Below are 23,648 nucleotides of genomic sequence, written 5' to 3'. Positions count from 1 at the left end.
TGTGGGCCCTAAAGGAGGAGGCAGAGGCCTCTCCCAACTTCAGCCAGGCACGATAGGCTTCCTCTGCCTTCCTTGGGGTCTCATAATGTTCTGGGAGTTGCTCCTCTCCTGGGCATCTTTGTCCTGAAAGTTAGTCCCATGTCACTACCCCATGCTGTGTGGCCTCCTGGCTTGCCTACCCTTTGGATTGCTCATGGCTGGCCTCCGCTTTCTCTCCCACTGGTCCTTAGGAAACCAGACTGGTCTTCCTTTATACAGCATTTTTTCAGTGACTCAGAAATCAGAGAAGGCATAACATGGTACAGCACTGTGGTTAAGAGCACAGATTCTGGAATCACACAGACCCATGTTCAAGTCCTTGCTATATCACTATCTCTGTTGCCTTGGTCAAGTCACTTAACTTCTCTGAGCTTCAGTTTTCTCCTCTGAAAAACAGGGTTAGTACTAAGTACCTCATAGGATTGTTATTAGTATTAAATGACATCCCACAGGCACATCTTTTGTAGCACTTTGCCTGTAAGTGCTTGATGAGTGTCAGCTGATATTATTATACACAAATGCAGGAGGTTGGGTGGGAGTGGTGTGTGACTGTCAGAATCTGTGTTCCACGAAGACTTAAATGGTTAGAGTGTGGGGCTGAATTTAAGAAGAGAAAATGAAGTGGAATCAATGGGAGGCTATGTAGGATAGAGAAGATAGGCTTTGCTAGAGTGAAACTTCATTTCAGACCCACATTCACAGCAGGGATATTGCCAGGTCCAGAAATGTGGGGATTTTTATCAAGATGTTCCTGCTAGGGACCAATATGTAAACAAAGATGTCCCTGTGAGGTGGCAGATGTGTAAGCAAACAATAAAATACAATGGTGTATGCTGTAAGAGAGGGAGGGGCCTGGGGAGCACACAGAAAGGAGACCGAGTTAGGAAAGTTTTTCCAGAGAAAGTGACATTTAAATCTGGGCCATGAAGAGGAAGTGGGAGTTCACCAGAGGAAGAGATCCTTGCAGAGTAAACAGCACCTATGACACTTGGTGCATTCAGGAGCTGCAAATAGTTCTGTGTGGCTGGAACAAAGGGAGAATATAGATCTGCAGGGGCAAGGAGCCCAGAGACATGGCAGGGTCTAGACCATGCTGAGCCTTATAGCCAGCATTAAAGATATGGATCTTTTTCCTAAGAGCAGAGGGCAGCCACAGAAGAGCTCCAAGCAGGGGTGTGTCAGATGTGTATTTTTTAAAAGATCACTCTGGCTACTGTGTGTAGAGGGGATTATAAAGGAACAAGAGTGAAGGCAAAGAGTACACTAATATATTCGATAATTTGGATGAAATAGACAAATTCCTAGGAAGACACAAACTACTGAAACTGATTCAGGAAGAACTAGACAATTTAAGCAGACCTATAACACGTAAGGAAATCCTGGTGGCATAGTGGTCAAGAGCTATGACTGCTAACCAACAGGTTGGCAGTTCAAATCTACCAGGCGCTCCTTGGAAATTCTATAGGGCAGTTCTACTCTGTCCTGTAGGGTCACTATGAGTCAGAATTGACGCAACAGGTTTGACTTTTTTTTTTTTCTTTTTGGTATAACAACTAAGGAACCCTGGTGGTGCAGTGGTTAAAGTGATCAACTATAAACCAAAAGGTTGGTAGTTTGAAACCACCAGTGACTTTGCAGGAGAAAGATGTTGCAGGCAGTCTGCTTCTGTAGAGATTTACAGCCTTGGAAACCCTATGGGGTCGCCATGAGTCAGAATCGACTCGATGGCAGTGGTTTTGATTTTGTTTTTTTTATAACAAGTAAAGAGATTGAATTAGCAATAAAAAATCAATCCACAAAGAAAAGTTCAGGCTCAGATAGCTCACCAGTAAATTCTACCAAACATTTAAAGAATTAATACCAATTCTTCACTAACTCTTCCGAAAAACAGAAGAGGAGGGAATACTTATCAATTCATCCTGTGAGGCCAGTATTACCCTGCTACCAAAACCAAGACAAGAAAACTACAGACCAATATCGCTTATAAATATGGGCATAAAAATCCTCAAAAAAAAATTAGCATCCCAAATCCAGCAATATATAAAAGGAATTATACACCATGACCAAGCAGGATTTATCCCAGGAATGCACGATTGGCTTAACATTGGGTTGTGCACCTTAAATGGGTGAATTGCAAGGTATGTGAATTATATCTAAACAAAGCTGTTAAAAAAAAAGAGGTCAGTGAGAGGCTATTACAAGAGTGCAGGTGAAAAATGATGGCATGGTGGTGGTGAACTGGAAGAAATACTAGGAAAAAGAGTGGATGGGGGTTGGATATGGGAGTAGAAAGAGAAGAATCTAGAAGTACTACCAAGCTTCTGTTTAGACGACTGGCTTGATGGAGATGCCAGTCATTAAAAGAATAAAAATTGCCAGTACTTATATGGTACTTAATTGCCAGGCACTGTTCCAAGCACTTTGCACATATTGATTCATACAGTCTTCAACAACCCTAATAATCCATTGCCGTCAAGTCGATTCCGACTCATAGCAACCCTATAGGACAGAGTAGAACTGCCCTATAGGGTTTCCAAGGCTGTAAATCTTCACGGGAGCAAACTGTCACATCTTTCTCCCACAGACCAGCTGGTGGGTTCGAACTGCCAAACTTTCAGTTAGCAGCTGAGCACTTTAACCACTGTGCCACCAGGGTTCCTATAACAACCCTAATAGGTAGGTACTATTATTATTATCCCCATTTTACAGATGGAAAAAACAGGCTCAGAGAGGTTAACTAACTTGGTCAAAGAGCTGGGATTCGAACCTAGATATTCTGGCTCCAGACTCCATCTCTTAGCCACAATGCTTCTCTGGGACAGTGGGAGAGGGCCAGATTTGAGTATAATAAACTTCCGGATTCAACACAAATACACTCCTCACACATGCTCAGTGCTAGATCCTGGGCTGAGGGCACCTCCCCCCAACATTCTGGCTGTGATACCAAAGGAGCCAGTGCCCCACTAAAGGCAAGGCAGCAAACTGCTGGTGCAAAGCCATCATAGATTCTCAGCCTCGCCTGTCCCACACCAGGACTAGCTTCAGTTCACTGCTCCACCCTACAGCCTTATTCTCACAGATGACCTGGGCTGGGAAGGGCAGTGGTTGGAACAAGAGACCAGCCCAGCAACACAAGCTTGTTTCAAGAGAAATGATGGAAAGAAAAAAGGCTGAGGCACACATCTCAGAGCCTCATTAGGCAGGCAACTAGGGAAGGGGAACCTGCATACTTTATCCGAGAGGGCTTAGTGCAGCCCGCCTTGGCTGCAAAAACGGAACTCTCACTATTCAGCCCTGAGTCATTCCCCTCTCAGCCCTCAAGGAAGGGGTGATTTCCTGCATGGTCCTCTGGGCAGCTCAGGCTCCTCCCACGGGCTGTGCATCCTCTTATCTCAGCCCAGGCCTTCTTCCCAGGGTGGACCAACCAGAGGAGTCTGGCTATAGTGGGGCTGGTCCTCGAGTTTTCTCATCTGGCCTTGGATTCAGGCGTTGGAGAGAGCCTGGCAGCCTAAGTAAGGGTAGCTCAGGAGCCAGGATGTCTTGCAGAGGGCAGAAGACAGAGGGCTGACCAAATTGGTCCCCTGCAGCTCTCCCTCTCAGGATTAAAACCTACAGCCATCAAGTCAATTCCAACTCATAATGACCCTGTAGGACAGAGTAGAACTGCCCCATAGGGTTTCCAAAGCAGTAAATCTTCACAGAAGCAGACTGCCACAGCTTTCTCCCGTGGAGTGAGATGGTGGGTTCCAAGCACTGATCTTTTGGTTAGTGGCCGAGCACTAAACCAGTGCACCACCAGAGCTCCTCTTACATACAGTTAGGGGATAAGAAAAGACACCCCCTCACCCAGGAAATAGTGACTTGGAGACAGGTCTTGAATCACAAAGAGAGTTCCAACAGGCTAAGTTGGGAAGGTTTTGTGGGTGTGGAAGCAATGGACACAAAGCCATGTGGGAGGAAAGGGGATTGAGTCTGGGGATAGTGACTGATGTGTTGTGACGGGGGTTGGGGGTGTTCCAGGAATGGGAAGATGTAAAGGTGGTAAGGGCTTTATGTTCCAGCAGGGAGAGATGAGTCTTGGTACAAAGGATAAGGAGGAGCCATAAAAGGATTTTAAGCAGGGGAAGAATAAAAAGCAAACTTGAGCTTCAGAAAAAGCACTGATTAAGAAGATACCATTTGTCAATTCCCATGGAATCTAGATTTTCTGGAGCCATGGAGACTGGATGAACCCCTAAAACTATTGCCCTGAGATAATCTTTAAACCTTAAACCAAAAATTCCTCTGAAGTCTTCTCAAAACTGATCAATAGTTTAGCTTAACTAGTAAAGAACGTCTGCCTTGAGCACTGTGTTCTTTTAAGATCTATCTATATGGGATCAAATGGACAACAGCAACTCAAACAAAAGATGAGACAGTAAACTTAGGGGGCAGTGAGTTTATGTTAATAGGGGAGGAACAACTCAGAATGGGAGGGTGAGAACGGTTGCACAACCTGAATAATGTAATCAATTTCACTGAATTGTACATGTAGAAATTGTTAAATCTGTGTATGTTCTGCTGTGTATATTCTCAACAACAACAAAACTAACATAAATTATATATATATATTTAAAAAGAAGATATCACTTGTCAACTATCAGACTGGCAAACTTAAAACAACACTGACAAAGGTGTGGGGAGACTACAGTGCTCTAAAATACTGCTAGAGGTGCCATGGAGTCTTTTTATTTTTGGTGATATTTTTTACTTGAAAATTTTATAGCTACTTTTTTTTAAATTGTGCTTTAGGTGAAAGTTTACAGCTCAAGTTAATTTCTCATTAAAAAATTTATACACATATTGTTTTGTGACATTAGTTGCAACCCCCACAATGTGACAGCACACTCCCCCTTTTCACCCTGTCTTCCCCGTGTCCATTCGACCGGTTCTTGTCCCTTCCTGCCTTCTCTTCCTGCTTTTGGACAGGAGCCGCCCTTTTGGTCTCATGTATCTGATTGAACTAAGAAGCACATTCCTCAGGTGTATTATTTTTTATTTTATAGCCCTGTCTGATCTTTGTCTGAAGAGTGGGCTTCGGGAATGGCTTCAGTTCTGGGTTAACAGTGCATCCGGTAGCCATAGTTTCAGAGGCCATGGAGTCATTTTGACAAGAGGTTTGGCAATGTTGGGAAAGAAGGAGTTGGGGAGCTAGAAAATGTTAGTGTCTAGAGCTATCTGGCCTAACTGGCTAAACATGGCAGGTGTTGGAAAATCTGGAAAGATGAGGACATAAAGGGTGAAAGCACCAGCTCACAAGAGCCAATTCTGCACATCTCTTCCCAACTCAGTATTCAGTGACATCATGTTGATAGCTTGAGACTGGCCATGTGGAGTATTTACACCACAGAAAGAAGCAGATGCTACAAAACAAGGCTCCCCCCACAGAAAGTTTAACAGCACATCACTGCCTGAGCCAGTCCTCAACCAGCAAGCCCTTCAGTTCTCTGAGCAATGGCTGCACAGAGAACAAACACAAGCCAGGGTTTTGGCTTTATATCCATCCCAACAGGAAAGCCTAGGCCTCCTTAGCTGGGCTGGACCTTAATGAACCTTCAGAATTCTTTGGCCAAAGTAGGCAGGGACTTATCTAAGTGGCACCCTTTCCCCTAGGTCTGTCCCAGTTCCTGCCTGGTTTTCTAAAGAAGTAAAGGACTGAGGAAGGTACCCTTTTCAGCTGGGTGGAAATGGAGAAAAATGAGAAACTGACAAGGACAGGGAGCTGGATCTCCTCCCACACAGAAGCAGAAAGTCCCCATCTCTCTGACCATCAGAGACAAGCCCTCTGTGGGTTGTGCACTCATAACCACTGTTATACTGCCTCCTTGTAGAAGTCACAGGACTTGGTAAAGACCTAGATGCAGGTCTGGAGAGAGAATAAAGATTAACTCTCAGGTTTCAGGCTTAGATGTCCAGGTAGCCTACGGTGAGATGCAGAACATAGGAAGAGAAAATCAAAAAGGGTGTATGGGAGTTAGTGATAGTTCTGTTTGGGATTTGGTGAGTTTGAAATGCCTGTGGAACAACAAGGAGCCTTGGTGGGATAATGGTTAAGCACTCGGCTGCTACCCAAAAGGTCTGTGGTTCAAACCCACCAGCTAGCTGCTCTGCAGGAGAAAAGACGTAGTGATCTGCTCCCATAAAGATTACAGTGTAGGAAACCCTATGGGGCAGTTCTACTCTGTCCTATAGGGTCACTGTGAGTCAGAATTGCCTCAGTGGCACGCAACAAGGTGAAACAACAGAGACGTCCAATAAGTAACTGAGGGTTTGGAGTTCAAGAGAGTGGTCAGATCTTGGGAGTTACTGACATATAGAGGAACTAAAGCTATGAGATTTCTCGGCATTATAAAGGGCTAAGCAAAGACACCTGTTGTTGTTGTTAGGTGCTGTCAAGTTGGTTCCAACTCATAGTGACCCTATGTACAGCAGAACAAAACGCTGCCTGGTCCTGCACCATCCTCACAATCGTTGCTATGTTTGAGCCCACTGTGGAAGCCACTGTGTCAATCCATCTTGTAAACGGTCTTCCTCTTTTTTGATGATCCTCTATGCCTAGGGATACCGAGGGAAGAGCAACACTTAATGAGGAACCACAGAAGGCAACTGAGAGGGAATATTATAGGAGGTAGATGGAAACCAAGGAGCCCTGGTGGCAAAACAGTTAAGTGCTCAGCTGCTAACCAAAAGGTTGGCTGTTCTAACCCACCCAGCAGTTCCTCGGGAGAAAGACCTATCTATCTGCTCCCGTAAAGATTACGGCCTAGAAAACCCTATGGGGTAGTTCTACTCTGTCACATAGGGTTGCTATTACGGATTGAATTGTTTCCCCCAAAAACGTGTGTCAACTTGGCTAGGCCATGATTCCCAGTATTGTGTGATTGTCCTCCATTTTGCCATCTGATGTGACTTTCCTATGTGTTGTAAATCCTACTCTATGATGTTAATGAGGCAGGATTAGAGACAGTTATGTTAGTGAGGTAGGACTCAATCTACAAGATTAGGTTGTGTCTTGAGTCAATCTCTTTTGAGATATAAAAAAGAGAAGTGAACAGAGAGACAGGGGGACCTCATTACCAACAAGCAAGAAAAGCTAGAAGCGCATGTCCTTTGGACCCAGGGTCTCTGTGCTGAGAAGCTCCTAGGCCAGGGGAAGACTGATGACAAGGACCTTCCTCCAGAGCTGACAGAGACAGAAAGACTTCCCCTGGAGCTGACGCCCTGAATTCAGCCTTCTAGCCTACTAGACTGTGAGAAAATAAACTTCTGTTTGTTGAAGCCATCCACTTGTGGTATTTCTGTTACAGCAGCACTAGATAACTAAGACAGTTGCTATGAGTCAAAATAGACTTGTTGGCACCTAACAACAACAAGAGGAAACCAAGGGAATATTACATTGTAGAACACAAGGAAGGAGAAGAAGGTCAAATGTTGCAAAAAGGTTGAGTAAGATGAGGATTGAGATGAGAGAAACGAACATATTGTGGCTGGTTGAGAGTGAAGAAGAAAGTGGTAGGAGATAAGATTGAAGTAGGCAGATGCTACATCGGCAGGACCTTGCAGGATGTTAGGAGGCATTTGGGTTTTATTCTAAGTGCAATGGGAAACCTTCAGAGGGTTTTAAGCAGGTGAGTGAAAAAAAATCTGATCTGCATTTTTAAAACATCACTCTATTGTGTGGAGGATGGACTAAAGAGGGTAAGAGTAGAGATAGGGACACCAGTTAGGAAGTTATTGCAGTAGCCCAAACTTGGACTAGGATGGTAGCAGTGAAGGTGGTAAAAAGTGTTCAGATCCAGGGTACATTTTTAAAGAAAATCTGATAGGACTTTGCTAATGAATTTAATGTAGGGTAAGAGAAAGAGAGGAAACAAGGAGTATTGAAGTTTTTGGTTTGATCCACTGAGCAGATGGTGGTTCCAATTACAGAGGCAGGCAAGACTAGAGAAAAAAAACAGGTTTGGGGGACTAAAATCAAGAGTTTTATTTTGGCCATCTTAAGTATAAAATGCCCATTAGACATGCAAGTGGACATGCCAAGTAGGCAGTTAGCTATTGTGATGGTTAATGTTGTATCAACTTGGCTAGGCCATGATTCTCAGTATTATGTAATTATCCTCCATTTTGTGATCTGATGTAAGGGGAGCTTCCTTGGGGGTGTGGCCTGCATCCAATATATATGGATGTTCTGGCAAAGCTCTCTCTCTCTCTATCCTGCATCTGACTCATCATCATCTGACCTCTGGTTCTTGGGACATGAGCCAGTAGCCTGCTGCCTGACCTGTAGATTTTGGGATTCGCCAGCTCCTGCAACCATGTGAGCAAGCAGCCTGCCATCTGACCTGCTGATTTTGTGTTTGTCAGCTCCTGCAACCACGTGAGTCAAGAGAAGTCTCCAACCTGACGCGTGACCCACGGATTTGGGACTTGCCAGCCTCCAACTGTATGAGCCATTTCCTTGAAATAAATCTCTCTATATATGTATATTTATATACATATGCTTCACTGGTTTTGCTCCTCTAGAGAACCTAGCCTAAGACAGCAATCTGCATCTGGGGGCCAGGGGAGAAGTCACAGCTGGAGATACTAATTTTGAAGTTATCAGCATATACATAGCACCCAAAGCCATGAGATTGTATGAATATTAAAGTTGTTTTTCCCTTCTCACTTGATCTGAGAGAAGGTTGGGTGGTCCTTGATGGGGAAAGGTAAAGGGAGGGAGGGTTAAAGTCACTACCATTGGGCAGAGGAAGCTGGTCCTGGTAACCTGCAAGCTAGACAGGTCTAAAGACAATCCTGGCCTAGGGACTGCTTGCAGAAAAATCGTGCCAGTGAAGTGAAGACTTCACAGGAGAACTGAAGGATTTCCATCCGCACCCCTCCCCCAAAAAGGTTTTTCCCATTCTCTTTGTTAGTAAAATTAATTCAGAAGGAAGAAGAGAGAAGGGTGGCATTGAGGACACTTAAAATGTAAAGCCAGCAATGAGATTCCCAGCTGAAGACTGAGAGACTAAATGTGGGGGTGAATATGGCCATGCACCCCCTCCAAGAGTCAAAACTACTGCGAGTCGGCATAAATAGCGACCCACAGTTACAGAAAGCCAGGGGTTCAGAGAAGAGATCATACCCACTATTCTGCTACTAATGTGAAGAAGATGAGCACAAGCTGGAGAGCTTAGATCAATCTTTCCTTGATTCTGAGCAAACCAGATAAAAGAACTGAAGACCAGTGCTTCTCAAATTTTAATGTGCATTCGGATCATCCGGGGGTTTTGTTAAAATGCAGATTCTGATTTAGTAGGCCTGGGGCGGGGCCTAAGGTTCTGCATTTCTAACAAGCTCCCAGATAATTCTGTTACTGCTGGTCTATGGACCACACTTCGAGTAGCAAGGGACTAGAGGTAGCTGTGAAGGCCACCCACAACGGAGGGGGCATATCCAATTCTAGGGAGGATGTGTTTATTTATGCACAAAGTCACAGAACTTATAAAAGTGGAAATGCCTATCATTTTGCCATGGTTGTGATGCGGGCAGTCATTTCTTGGCAAATTACATCTTCCAGCAGCATAGCATAGTTGTTAAGCCCTTGGGTTCTGAAGTTTGACCTCCTATACTTCACCTTTCAGTAGGTACATGATCTTGGTCAAATCTTGTAACTTCTCTGCACCTCAGTTTCCTCATCTCTAATGGGACTAATAAGACTTTTGTGAGGATTAACTAAGTCAATAGATATAAAGTAATTAACACAGACAGCACATTAAGTGCTCAGTAAATGTTGCTATTCTTGTTAATATTATACCCTTCTACTATAGTTAATGTAGACACACACAGAGGCTTATTCTCTTCCTTTTGGTGAATGGTCAAAAACATAACCTCCATCTCCCTCCCACCAAAAGGTCCATGTCCTCCCTTTCAAATTCCTCCTACCCTCTTGTTCACTCCCCCTCCCCTAGCCCCTGGCCCCAGTGTGGTCTGGATGGGCCCCACAGGGGCAGGGACAGGGACAGGACGTGGGGCTGTATCTGACAGGAACCTGAGGGGCTGGCCCGGGAGGGGATTGGGGCCCGGCTTCCTGAGGGGAGGATGGGCTAAGGCAGGCACACAGTGCCGGAGAAGATGCCCTCCTGGGCCCTCTTCATGGTCACCTCCTGTCTCCTCCTGGCCCCCCAAAACCTGGCCCAAGTCACCAGTCAAGGTGAGGTGTGTGGAGGGTGGAGATCACCTATGGCCAGGAAGAGGGATCTCTGGGAGGGGATGCAGAGTAGGAGATTCCCACTGGTCCCCTACTCCTACTCATGAGCATGCATGGGAGGACCTAGAGCCCAACTCACGCTGTTCCTCAGATGTCGCTTTGCTGGCCTCAGACACAGAGCTTCTGAACTGTTTCTCCCAAACATTTGAGGACCTCACCTGCTACTGGGATGAGGAAGAGGCAGCACCCAGTGGGACATACCAACTGCTGTACGCCTACCCAGGGTATGTGCTGGGCGTGCCCCACTCTCCATATATCTGTTCCTGTACTCACCTCAGCTGAGTCCCACTCCAATATCCTCCCTCTCTGTGGCCCTATCAAGTACATGCACTAAGTAGCCACTTTATGAACAGATGTGCTTTGGTTGTGTGTGGACCCCAGCTCAAGCTCCTACATAACCCCTAATCACATCTATCCCAGGCACTGAGAAGAAAAATGGCAGTAATTGAAACAGAAGTTGGGCATGGGTCTAGAACTGGGTCCTTAGGGCTGAGCATGATGGCTGTGTAGGTAGGACCTCTCCTATGCCAACAGGGAGAAGCCCCGAGCCTGCCCCCTGAGTTCCCAGAGTGTGCCCCCCTTTGGAACCCGGTATGTGTGCCAGTTTCCAGCCCAGGATGAAGTACGCCTCTTTTCTCTGCTGCACCTCTGGGTGAAGAATGTGTTACTGAACCAGAATCTGACCCAGCGGGTGCTCTCTGTGGAAAATGTGGGTAAGGGCCTGTCACCCTGGCCCCTCCGTTTGCTGCCTCCCTCTGTCCCCTCCCCCCAAATCCAGTTCCTAGAGTCTGACTGGCCTATGCTTTTTAAGGATAACATGGATGTCCCTCATTACCAGACCCCCAGAGAAACCTCAACACCCCCTATCATTCCTCCCTGCCTTGGCATCCACAGCTAGACTTATCCCACGAATCATTTTGTACCACAGACACCCCAGGTCCTCCCATCATTAACATATTCATTCACTCACCCAGTCAACAGGTATAGAATACCTACTATGTGCCAGGCACTTGCTAGGTGCCAAGGATAAAGAGATGCAAAGAAATCCTTGCTCTCAAGGAGCACCAAGTCTAACAAACCATTGTGCCGCAATGAGATCACTGTTCTCGTGAGTAAAGAACAGGATAAAGAGCCTCTCTGACCTGGCCTCCAGGAGAGTCATGACCCGTGATGTTTTTGAACCCAGAGGCTGCCCCCAATCCAGCCTCTAGCACACCCCCACAGTCCATAGGTTGAATCATAGAGTGTACAGCTTAGAGAGTCATGACGTGCCCTGTCTTGCCTTCAGGCCTGCCAGCTCCCCCCAGTGTCATCAAGGCCATGGGCGGGAGCCAGCCAGGGGAACTTCAGATCAGCTGGGAGGCCCCAGCTCCTGAAATCAATGATTTCCTGAGATATGAGCTCCGCTATGGCCCCAAGGATCCCAGGAACTCCACTGGTTCCAGAGTCATACAGCTGCTCTCCACAGAAACCTGTTGCCCAGCTCTGCAGAGACCAAACCCAGCACCAGCTCTGGAACAGCCTCCATGTGCTTGGCCCACAATGCCCCAACAGGATGGATCAGAGCAGACCTCCCCAACTAGAGAAGTATTCCAGCCTTCTTCTGCTCCATCTCCTATCCCCTGCTCCCAATTTTGCCCAGGAAAGAACAGGCTATACTTTGGGCATTCCAGACTCAGTTGGCCCTTGGGAAATTAGTACAGGCTCTGATTAGCCTTCAGGAGCTATCTCTATTTAGGGGTCTCTCACACTGGACCATTCACACTGAACAAACTTGAGGGCCTTCAGGCCTCCAAATGAATAGAAACTTCCCTAAAATGCCCTGGACACTAGGCATTTTGCACCACAAACACACTAACTTAGCCCCTAGTCTGCGTACATACCTATCTAGTGAGGAGCTGAGATTCTCTCCACAGGGATGCTGTGGGCTTCAGATATAAGAGATGAAGGCTATGTTGACTGAGAGGCAGGCCCAGGTTCTGAGGCTGGGATTCTTCTTCCAAGGCTCCATCTCTGACAATGAAGGGTGGAAGCTGCCTCATCTCAGGGCTCCAGCCTGGTAACTCCTACTGGCTCCAGCTGCGCAGCCAGCCTGATGGGGTCTCCCTCCGTGGCTCTTGGGGATCCTGGTCCTTTCCTGTGACTGTGGACCTGCCTAAGGATGCAGGTGAGTCAACAAAGGAATGGGGAGATGGGAAGGAGAAAGAAAAGACCTCTAGGGAGGCCTGGGCTGGATATGGAATCTATGGAAACCATGGTCCTTCCTGATGACCTCAAACTTGCCATGGGCAGGATGAATTATGTTCAGGGAGAGCACAGAGAATAGGAGTGAATGTTCTAGGTTATGTGTGGAAAAATTATCTAGATACTCTATAGAGGAGGGGCACATGTTCCCTGATGGGACTTTCTTCTTTAACCTCAGTGGAAATTGGACTCCGATGCTTCACATTGGACCTGAAGAATGTTACTTGTCAGTGGCAGCAACAGGACTATGCTAGCTCCCAAGGCTTCTTCCACCACAGCAGGGCTCGATGCTGCCCCAGCGACAGGTGAGAGTTGAGCTGCTGATTGACTCGGATGTCACGGGAGAGAGTCACAGTCTTGCGGAAAGAAGGAAGAGACTGGTCTTGGTTCTCTTCACCCCAAACCAAACAGCTTTGGTCCTCTGTCCCCAAACCATCAGCCTCCGTGGTCTATCTTCTCATCCTCCAATAGGTATTTTATCTTCTCAACCTTTCTCTATTCCCCCAGGAATGCCTTGGTTTAGTTCAGCCTTAATTATGTCACCTGGATCATTGCAACAGCCTATAGTCTCATTCATCTCCAATTTATCCTGATGCTGCTGACAGAGTGATCTTTATTAAACTCAAACTTTGCATGATCTTTGTAAAACTCTAACTTTGCATGGCCCTCCCTAATCAAATATATACTGCAACTTCCTATTATCTATCAAATCCAATCAAAATTTAGCTTGACCTTCAAGAATTTCCATCAAACACCTCATTGATCCTTCACCCTCTCCATATCCAATCCATACCAAGTCCTATTGATTTTAACTATTAAATAGCTCTAGAATCTATCTACTTCTGTCTCTCACTGACATCACCCTAGTACAGGCCATTGTCATCTCTCACTTGGATTACTGCAAAGACTCATTAATTCTTGAATCCTCCAAATCATTCTCTTCCCCACATAGGAGCTGGAGTGATGTTTTAAAATTGTAAAAATAAACATAATACCCCTCTGTTTAAAAACCTTCAGTAGCTTTCCATTGATCTTAGGATAAAGAAAAAGCCCTAAAAGACTCAGCTCCTACCTATGTCTTCAGTTTAATTTTATAGGATGTTGTCCTTTACTCTCTACGGTCCAGCCATAGCGTTCTTTGGTTCCCTCATTTCTGTCGTATTCCCTTCAGCCTCTGGGCCTTTGCATGTGCTGTTTACCCAGACCTCCCCTCAACTTCTACTCATCCTTCATATCTCAGCTCAAGTGTTACTTCCTCAGGGAAACTTCCTCTGACCTCCCTTATTAGGTCAAATAGCACTTTTATACATTCTTATTGCACCATGTACCTCTCCCTTGTAAGTACTTACAGCTACAATTTTACATTTATGTGATTATTTGATTGATAATAAAATTCCCTATCAGAACTCTGGTTGAGAAAGACTGATCTAGACTATCTGATCCATTAAGGCAAAAAAAAAAAAAAAAACCCCAAACCCGTCACCATCGAGTTGATTCCGACTCATCCCGACCTTATATGGCAGACTAGAACTTTCCCAAAGGGTTTCCAAGGGTATATTCTTTACAGAAGCAGACTGCCACATCTTTCTCCCGCGGAGCAGCTGGTGAGTTCTAACCGCACTTAACCACCATGCCACCAGGGATCCTTCATTAGGGCAAAGTCAGTGTCAGTTTTTATTCACCAATGTATTCCTACTTACCACAGTGCCTGGAACATAGTAGGTGCTCAGTAAAAAATTGTCGAATTAACAAATAACGAAACAAACACTATTAGCAGTTTTAATGTATTCTTCCATTTTTTCTGTGCATTTATATACATCTATTGGAGCCCTGGAGACCTGGTGGCATAGTGGTTAAGCATTCAGCTGCTAACCCAAAGATCAGCAGTTTGAATCCACCACCCACTCCTTGGAAACCCTATGGGGCAGTTCTACTCTGTCCTATAGGATTGTTATGAGTCGGAATCAACTCAACGACAAGGGGCTTTGTTTTGCTTTTTATACACAATATTTAAGGAGCCCTGGTGGCGCAACAGTTAAGCGCTTGGCTGCTAACCAAAAGGTTGGAGGTTTGAACCCATCCAGTGGCTCTGAAGGAGAAAGATGTGGCAATCTGCTTCCGTAAAGTTTACAGCCAAGAAAACTCTATGGGGCAGTTCTACTCTGTCACACGGGGTCACTATGAGTTGAAATCAACTCGACGGTACCTAACAACATATACAATATTTAGTTTTTTAATAACAATTGACTCATGTTATATGTATGGGTTTGTTAACATACTTTTTTTTACTTTAAAATGTTTTGAAGATCATTACAAAAAGACGTAATTCATTCTTTTTAATAACTGCATAGATTCCCATAGTATAGAGGTGCCATGAATAGATTAAAGGGTGGCAAAACTAAAGTCATCCTTTCCCCTACCGAAACCTGCCCCTGCTCTTACTGTCCTCCATCCTACCATCAAGTCCATTTTCCTGAAACATGGAAATCACCCTAAACTTCTCCCATTCTTAAACCCTCCAGGCCCAGTCAGAAACACTCGTCATTTCCTTCCGCTTCAATATCTTTTGAATCCATCCATTTCCCTCTATTCCCACTGCCACTACCTTATTTTCAGACCCTCCTCACTTTACACATGGAAAACCACAACAGTGTCTTAATGGATTTCTCTGCCTGTAGTCTCTCCTCACAAATTCTTTCTATAAAGTGCAACTAGAGTGATCTTCCTAAAGTGCAAAGTGAATTATGACACTTCCCTACTTAAAATCCTTAAATGTATCCATAATTACTGCAAAATTAAGTTAGGCTCCTTGGAAAAGCCACAAGGCATCCATGAAATAGTAGTCTTACATTTATCATTAGCCACTATTCCGCACCACTTAGACTTTCCCCAAAGCACCATTCTCTCTTATCTGTGCACAAGTATGTGCCTGGGATGCCTGTTACTTCCTTTTGCCTATCCTATTGCTAATCCAAGACTCAGTCTAGGCACTGTCTTGTCCAGGAAGCACGCACTGACCCTCCTGGTCTGGGTTACTCCTCCTTGATGCTCCCAAACCAGCCTGTACACATCACGGTAGAATGTCATCATCCTTTTCTGTCTCTTCTACCGAAGTGACAGCTCCTTGAAGATTATTCGTCTATGTACTCATAGGGCCTAGCACAGTGCCTGGCACATAGTAGCAATTATTGGTTGAATACATGAGTAAACACACGAATACATGAAGTGATCGATCATTTTAGTGATGAGGAACCACTTAGGGACTATAATCAGGAGGGAGTCATGATTCATTTATTCAATTAACAATTATTGAGGATGACTCTGTGCTCTGGGGCTAGATTGACAAATAAAACAGAAAAGATTCCAGCACTGTTGGGCTTATGTTTTAGTGGGGATGGGAGAGAGAAACAAGTAAGGAAATAAAGGAATGACGTTATATGATAGAGACTAGCGGGAGGGTGACCAAACCCAAAAACACTCATTGCTGTCGAGTTGATTCCGACTCATAATGACCCTATAGGACAGAGTAGAACTGCCCCATAAGGTTTCCAAGGCTGTCATCTTTACAAAAGCAGATTGCCACATCTTTCTCCTGCAGAGCAGCTGGTGGGTTTGAACTGCTGACCTTTCAGTTAGCAGCCAAGGGCTTAACCACTGTGCCACCAGGGCTCCTAGTGGCGGGGGGGGGGCGGGCTAATTTAGAGCAAGTTGTCAGGAAAGCCTCACCAGAGACATGACAGTGAGCTGACACCTAAATGGCAAGAAGGAACCAACATGCGAAGATCTAGGGTCAAAACAGTCCAAAGCAAAGACAAAGTGCATTTGGCGTATTTGTGGCACAGAAAGAAGGCCCATGTGGATGAAGGGTGGTAAATTGGCATGAGAATTGTAGGAGATGAGAACAGCAAGGTAGGGAGGAGCCAAACATTATAGAGCTCTACAGGCTTTGAGAAGGAGTTTGGATTTTTATTCCAACTGGGATGAGAGTTTAGCCACTGAAGGATTTTAAGCAGAAAAGTGGCATGATTTACATTTTTTAAAGTTATGTTTCTCTGAAAAATTATAAAGAAGTAAGAGTACAAAAAAATTGTACTGTTAGGAATTTGCCTTAATCCAGGCAAGAGATAATGGTGGTTTTATCTAATGTGGCAGTGATAAAGATCAAAAAAAATGCACAGATTCATGATATATTCTGGACATTATCTGATCAACACATTTGGAAGCAAATTCTGGTAGCAGCGTGGAGAACAAATTGAAGGAAGTGACAAAAATGGAAGCAGAAAAGCAAGTCAGGAGACTGTCATAATAACCTGATAGAGAAGTAGCATATAAGAGTGAGTGAGAGGGCTACTGTATGAGAACAAATTAAAAACATAGGGATGATTTTGTTCAGAAAGATGAAGGATTTTTAATCCTTGAAACAGTCCTGTGAGGTAGGTATTATTAACCCATTTTACAAATGAGGAAACTAGGGTAGAGATAAAGTAATTTGCCCAAAGTTATACACCAGTGAGCCAAGATCTGAACTCTATAGCCCATGCTATTTTCATGTATCATGCTAGCTCCTTCCTCAAGAGGAAGAGGCTGGACACCAAAACAGGCTTCAGAAGACAAAACAGCATGGCATGAAGACAGAGGGAAAGACTTCCCATCATCCAATTCACGGGGTTGATTCTCATCCAAAGGAGGAGGTGGATTATAATCTATGAAGGCCATAGTGCCCATGCGATAGGGGATTATTGGGATTAGGTTCTGGGGCATGCCTGATTCAATGACTATGGGAATTGTTCTTAGGGACCCCATCTGGGAGAAGTGTGAAGAGGAGAAAACAAATCCAGGATCGCAGCCTCCCCAGTTCTCCAGCTGCCACTTCAAGTCACAAAATGGCAGTGTTATTCACATCCTTGTGGAGGTGACCACAGCCCAGGGTGCTGTTCATAGCTACCTGGGCTCCCCTTTCCGGATCCACCAGGCTGGTAAGAACTTTCTTTCCCATCCTCTCACACAGTTCTCATCCCCACCAAATCTGTCCCCATGCCCAGGATCCCCAACTCTGACACTTCTGACCCATGGCCCTGGTGGCATGATGCCTCATGCACAGAAGGGCTTAAGGCAGTCCCTGCTGATGTCCCTGTAGTGCTCATCCCCACCCCAAACTTGCACTGGAGGGAGGTCTCCAGTGGGCATCTGGAACTGGAGTGGCAGCACCCTTCATCCTGGGCAGCCCAAGAGACCTGCTATCAGCTCCGATACACTGGAGAAAGCCATCAGGACTGGAAGGTATGGTCAAGGGTCACATGCCCACAGGCCTTACTACACAGGGTATTCCTGAGTTTCACCATGTCTGTTATCAGGAGTGAAGGTGCCTATGTATCTATGTCTAGGCTTATATATATATATGTTTATCTAATTCAACCAATATCTTGATCTCTCTTTGGCATCTGACACTGCTGGCTACTCTCATTTAATATTTTCTCTTCCCTTTTTTGCCTTTGGGACATCAGTCTCTCCTGATTCTCTTTCTGCCTCTTTGGCTGCTTTCTCATTCTCCGTTCCTGGCTCCTCCTTTTCCATCCTTCTTTAATATGTTATGCTTCCTAGAGTCCCATCCTGGGCTCTCTTATCCTCTAGATAAATTTACATGTTCTTCCTGGGTAAGTGCTTCAGGTTTCATGGTTTTAATGACTATACATGAATGATCTTAAATTTACCATTCCAATCCCCTTATGGAAAGTAACTTACATACTATAGGCAAATTACCTAAACTTTTGAAGTCTGTTTCCGCATTGGTGAAACGAGCATAAAGCTATCTACTTTACAGAATTATAGTAAAAATTAAATTCATAAATACCTAGCATACTGGCTGACATATAGAAGGTGCTCAACACAAACTAAATATTTTTCTCTTCTTCTATTCTCATTTGCCACATATATATCCAACTTCTTATCAGACAGCTCTACCTAAAAGTCCCCTAGGCATTTCAGACCCAGCGTATCTAAAACTGAACTCATCTTCCTCCCCTCCAACTTATTTTACTTTTTTATTGAGATATAAATGCACAGTTAATTTGTACATGTGTATACATTCATGTAACCACTATGCAGATCAAGATATAGATTTCCAGCACCTCAGAGGCTCCCTTATGTTCCCAACAATCATCACTCTCTAAAGGTAACCACTAGTCTGACATCTATTATCATCGATTAGTTTTGACTATAGTTGAACTGCATATAAATAGAACCATACACTGTTTCTTCCCCAAACTTACTTCTGTTCCCTGTTGCTGACAATGGTACGGCCACTTATCCAGTTACCCAAGTCTGGAATTATACTTGACTCCTCTTCCATTTTCTTTATCCTTTCCTCCTACTTATCAAAAAGTAAGTTGAGTATATTGTACTAACAGTCCTCAAATCCCTACTACCACTGCTTTAGCCTCATAATTCACCATCCAGCCTGCTCATTCTATGCTCTTAGCACAGAACTACTAACTGGAACCCCCAACCAAGCAACTCAAGCAGCATTAAATGCTCTCTTCTTTGTGCTCCCATGGTGTCTGGCTTATAACGTTATATCACTAATTAGCTGTTTCCGTTATTTACTTGGTTGGCTGTCTCCCTCATTAGACACTGAAAGATCATCTTTTTTCCCAGTGCCTACTTCAATGTTTGGCATACGTATGCAGTTCATGTCTGCCATGATTAAGTTAAGAAATCAAGTCTCCCTGTTTATACATATGATGATTGCTCCCTCTGCTTGGAATGTGTCTTTGTGCCTCCCGCACCTAGTACATTTCTAGTATTCTCAGTTGAATGAGAATTACTGGTGGCATGGTCTACATGGCTCTGAGTACCTGGAGTTCTGGTGAGAGTATCTCTGCCAGGACTTTTGCGTCTCTCGGTCAGAGTATATCTGTACTAGGATCTCTGTTGAGGGTGTACTATATGAATGTGTGCCAGGATGAGTAAGTAGTTCTCTGTGAAGATGAGGTCTGTGTGTCAGGGTGTGTATCCTGCGGTGTTTCAGTCAGGCTAAGCGTGTTTCTCGCAGGTAGGGAGTGCTCTGGGAAAGGCGAGGCCCGTTTCTGCCATATGTGCATTTTCTGTCAGTGAGGCTCTTTGTGTTGTTGTTCGGTGTCGTCGTCGAGTCGGTCCCCACTCCTAGTGTTCCTATGTACAACAGAACAAAACACTGCCCAGTCCTGCACCATTCTCCCAATCGTTGCTATATTTGAGCCCACTGTTGCAACCACTGGCATCAATCCATCTCGCTGAGGGTCTTCCTCTTTTTGGCTGGCCCTCTACTTTACCAACCATGATGTCCTTCTCCAGGGACTGGTCCCTCTGATAACATGTCCAAAGTATGTGAGGCGAAGTCTCCCCAACCTTGCTTCTAAGGAGCATTCTGGCTGTACTTCTTCCAAGACAGATTTGTTCGTTCTTCTGGCAGTCCATGGTATATTCAATATTCTTCGCCAACACCGTAATTCAAAGGCATCAATTCTTCTTCGTGCTTCCTTATTCATTAACCAGCTTTCACATGCATACTAGGCGATTGAAAATACCATGGCTTGGGTAAGGCCCACCTTAGTCCTCAAAGTGACATCTTTGCTTTTTAACACTTTAAAGAGGTTTTTTGCAGTAGATCTGCCCAATGCAATACGTCATTTGATTTCTTTACTGCTGCTTCCATGGGCATTGACTGTGGATCCAAGTAAAATGAAATCCGTGACAACTTTTCTTTGTAGGGATCCCCAATATCTCTGGAGTTCAAAAGGGGTAGGATTTTGGTCAAACAATATCAGGCTCTCAGAGGCCCCGACGCCCGCCCACCGGCATCCGACCACTCAGCACGCTTCTCCTCTGCGCAGGTACTGGAATCCCCTCTCGGGGCCCGGGGAGAAACCTTGGAGCTACGCCCGCGATCTCGCTACCGGTTACAGCTGCGCGCCAGGCTCAACGGCCCCACCTACCAAGGCCCCTGGAGCTCCTGGACCGAGCCTGTGACAGTGGAGACTGCCTCCGAGACCGGTGAGGGCGGCCAGCAGACCCGGTCTGCGGCTGCGCGGGTGGAGGGGCCACCCCCCCCCCACCTCAACGCAGAGGGGGTGGGGCTCTGACCGGACCGATCTGCGGCTGCGCTGATGTCCGTGGTGCCCGGTGGCGACGAGGGGCGAGGCCGGGCTAGAGTGTGAAGGTCCTAGGGGTGGGGCTCAGGCCAGGGTCGGCCAAGGTCTGACTGTTTTTGCCCTTTAGCCTGGATCTCCTTGGTGACAGCTCTGCTCCTGGTGCTCGGCCTCAGCGCTCTCCTAGGCCTGCTTCTGCTGAGGTGGCAGTTTCCTGCGCATTACAGGTACTGCCCCTGCCAGGCGGGAGACCTTTAAACAAGTATCCCAGGGTCAATCTATGATGCCTTCTCTCCGGATAACCGCACGCCCACACCTATGGCCTCAGCCGCTTCCTGCATGTCGCCCTGGCTCCTTACATTCCAACATACGCACTATACTAGATACCTCAAACGGACCTCCTCCTGGCTCCTCATCTCAGTAACAGGGCCACTGTCCACCGTCCAGGCCAGAACATGAAGGCGCCTCCATCCCCCTCATCCAGTTAGCCATCGGGTCTGGTCATTTCACTTCTAAACCTCGCTCGAACAATGGCCCCCTTTCTCAAGCCCTGCAGATCCTCTTCATTTCTCACCTGACTCAATGAAACAGCAGTGTTCCAGTTTAGCATATGTCTCAATCCTCTCCTCCCTCCAACCCAGCCTCACACAGCCACTGGCATAATTTTTTTAAAAAAAACACACATGGACCTATCACTCCCATGCTTAAATCTCTTGAATAGCTCCCCAGGGCAGAGTCCAGACTCTGTAAAATGACAAGCAAAGCTTTGCAAAATCTGGCCCCTGCCAGCATCTCCACTCTCTCCCACCCTGTGCATCAGCCTTGCCAAACTGTTGGTGATTTCCTCCACAAGTAAGGTGGTTTTACTTCTCAGTGTCTTTGCACATAATATCCCCTGTGCCTGGAATACCCTTCTTGGCTAACTAATACCTGTTCATTTTAAATGACTCTTCACCAACTCTTAAGAAAACTTTCCTGACCCTCCCCATTGACCACTCCCTTTGAGGCCCAATACAGACTTCTATCATAGTACCAGTAGCATTTTCCTGCACTTATTTCTGTACATTTACCCTGTTATACCTTACTTGGTCATCTTTAAATCTTTAGCATCGTGCTTGCCAAATAACAGTCCTTTAAATAAATGTTATTAATGAATGATTCTTTTATGTGGGAAGATTACGGCTGAGGAGAAATGTTACTGGAGGTTATAAACATGAAGGATAGAGCCATCCCACCTCAGTCCTTCAATTGTAGATCGAACAAAAAAAAAGTTGGGGGAGAAAATGGGACAGGAAGTTCCTTCTCCCTAGTTTACCAATCAGATAAGTCTCTCCTCCTAACTTTGGAAAGGTATGAGTAAGGTCACAAAAGAGGCCTGAAATGTTGTTCACCTAAAGTCCCTCCATGTAGAAATATAAGACTAAAGAATTGAAGGTTCCCGCAATACACTTTAACCCATACTCTTCCCAGATAGACCACCCTCGCCAGTAATTTATTAATTAGCCCCACTGGTTCCCTCAATTCATTCATTGAACTTATTACTTGAGCACCTGTTATGGGCCAGACACTGTTCTACACCCTAGAGACGCAGCAGTGAACAAATAGACCAAATCTTTGCTCTGTAGCGCTTAGATTCTAGTGGGGTAAAACAGACAAAACAAATGTATATAACAATAAACATACAAAAAGTCAAATACTATAAAGAAAACTAAAGCAGGGCAAAAAGAGAGTTATGGGAATGGGAGGTGGTACTGTTTTAGACAGAGGAGTCAGGGAAGGCCTCTCGGTCAGGATGACACTTGAGCAGAGGCCTAAATGAAGTGAGGGAACAAATTGATTGTTCAGGCAGGGGGAACAAAGTGCAAAAGCCCTGAAGTAGGAATGTTTGAGGAAACCCCACACCACCCTTTTATGACCCTCCCTAGCACTGTCTCCCATCCCCCCCAGAGGTTTTCTTTTCACTTAGTACTTCTCTACATTAGTACTTTGATTATACTTTTACCTCTCCAAGACTTACCCCCCTACCTAACTGCCTTCACCTCCTCGGTCCCCTCCTCATCCCTCCCAACTCACTCCTGTGACTCAGTCTTCTTCTCTTCCGTCTCCCCAAGGAGCCTGAGGCATGCCCTGTGGCCCTCACTTCCAGACCTGCACCGAGTCCTAGGCCAGTACCTTAGGGAGACTGCAGCCCTGAGTCCAGTGAGTGCACTGTCCTCCCCACCCTCACGACCAGCCCTACCTTGCCCCCATGACAACTTTTCCAAGGCTCTTGACCACAAGGTACCATCCCCAGGACCTATCCCTAGCCAAACCCTCCTTCCTACACAATCCAGCCCCCTCTCCCACAGGACCCACTCTAACACAGTCCCCTTTCTTCCCATCTTTCCCAGCCCAAGGCTGAAGTCTCAGATGCCTATGAAGAAGTGGAACCCAGCCTCCTTGAAATTCTACCTAAGCCTTCGGAGAGGACTCCCTTGCCACTGTGTTCCTCCCAGGCCCAGATGGACTACCGAGGGCTGCAGCCTTCTTGTCTGGGCACCATTCCCCTGTTTGTGTCCCCACCCATGGCTGAGTCGGGGTCTTGCTGTACCACACACATTGCCAATCATTCCTACTTACCACTAAGCTGTTGGCAGCAGCCCTGAGGGCAACCTCACCCCCGGTACCCTGGAAAGACCCAAACCCTTCAGTGCCCTCTGAGAACCTCCCCACTCCATCCCCAATCACAAACGCCTCTGACCTCACCTCCATCTCTCTCTCTCTACACTCATAGTTGGGCTTCATAATACTGATCTTACTGTACTGCTGCTGACATAAATCCAGAACCCTTTCTCCACAGGCAAAGTTCATTTAACTAAGCCCTTCTAACTTTTACCTTCTTTCTCTCTCCTTTTTAATGCCAAGCTCCTTGAAAAGAAGGAGCATCTTTTCTTCCCACTTCCACTTAT

General features: G+C 45.7%; 1 protein-coding gene across 2 annotated transcripts; it reads left to right on the top strand.

Annotated features, from left to right (window-relative positions):
- The first annotated feature begins 10,194 nt into the window (after window positions 1–10,194).
- Window positions 10,195–23,345, top strand: MPL (MPL proto-oncogene, thrombopoietin receptor). Of its 2 annotated transcripts, none has more exons than XM_004371859.1 (12): window positions 10,195–10,273; window positions 10,443–10,554; window positions 10,865–11,043; window positions 11,619–11,917; window positions 12,335–12,497; window positions 12,753–12,879; window positions 17,369–17,550; window positions 17,712–17,854; window positions 20,446–20,605; window positions 20,831–20,927; window positions 22,812–22,899; window positions 23,091–23,345. In XM_004371859.1, the coding sequence occupies exons 1-12, from the start codon at window positions 10,195–10,197 to the stop codon at window positions 23,343–23,345; spliced, it is 1,884 nt and encodes a 627-aa protein (XP_004371916.1). The 2 variants fall into 2 exon arrangements, with proteins under 2 accessions (XP_004371916.1, XP_004371915.1); XM_004371858.1 differs by having other exon boundaries at window positions 10,422–10,554.
- The last annotated feature ends 303 nt before the right edge of the window (window positions 23,346–23,648 follow it).

Source organism: Trichechus manatus, unplaced genomic scaffold (genome assembly GCF_000243295.1).
Source record: "Trichechus manatus latirostris isolate Lorelei unplaced genomic scaffold, TriManLat1.0 scaffold00015, whole genome shotgun sequence".
Lineage (NCBI taxonomy): Eukaryota > Metazoa > Chordata > Mammalia > Sirenia > Trichechidae > Trichechus > Trichechus manatus.
This window is presented reverse-complemented; position numbering and strand designations above follow the sequence as displayed.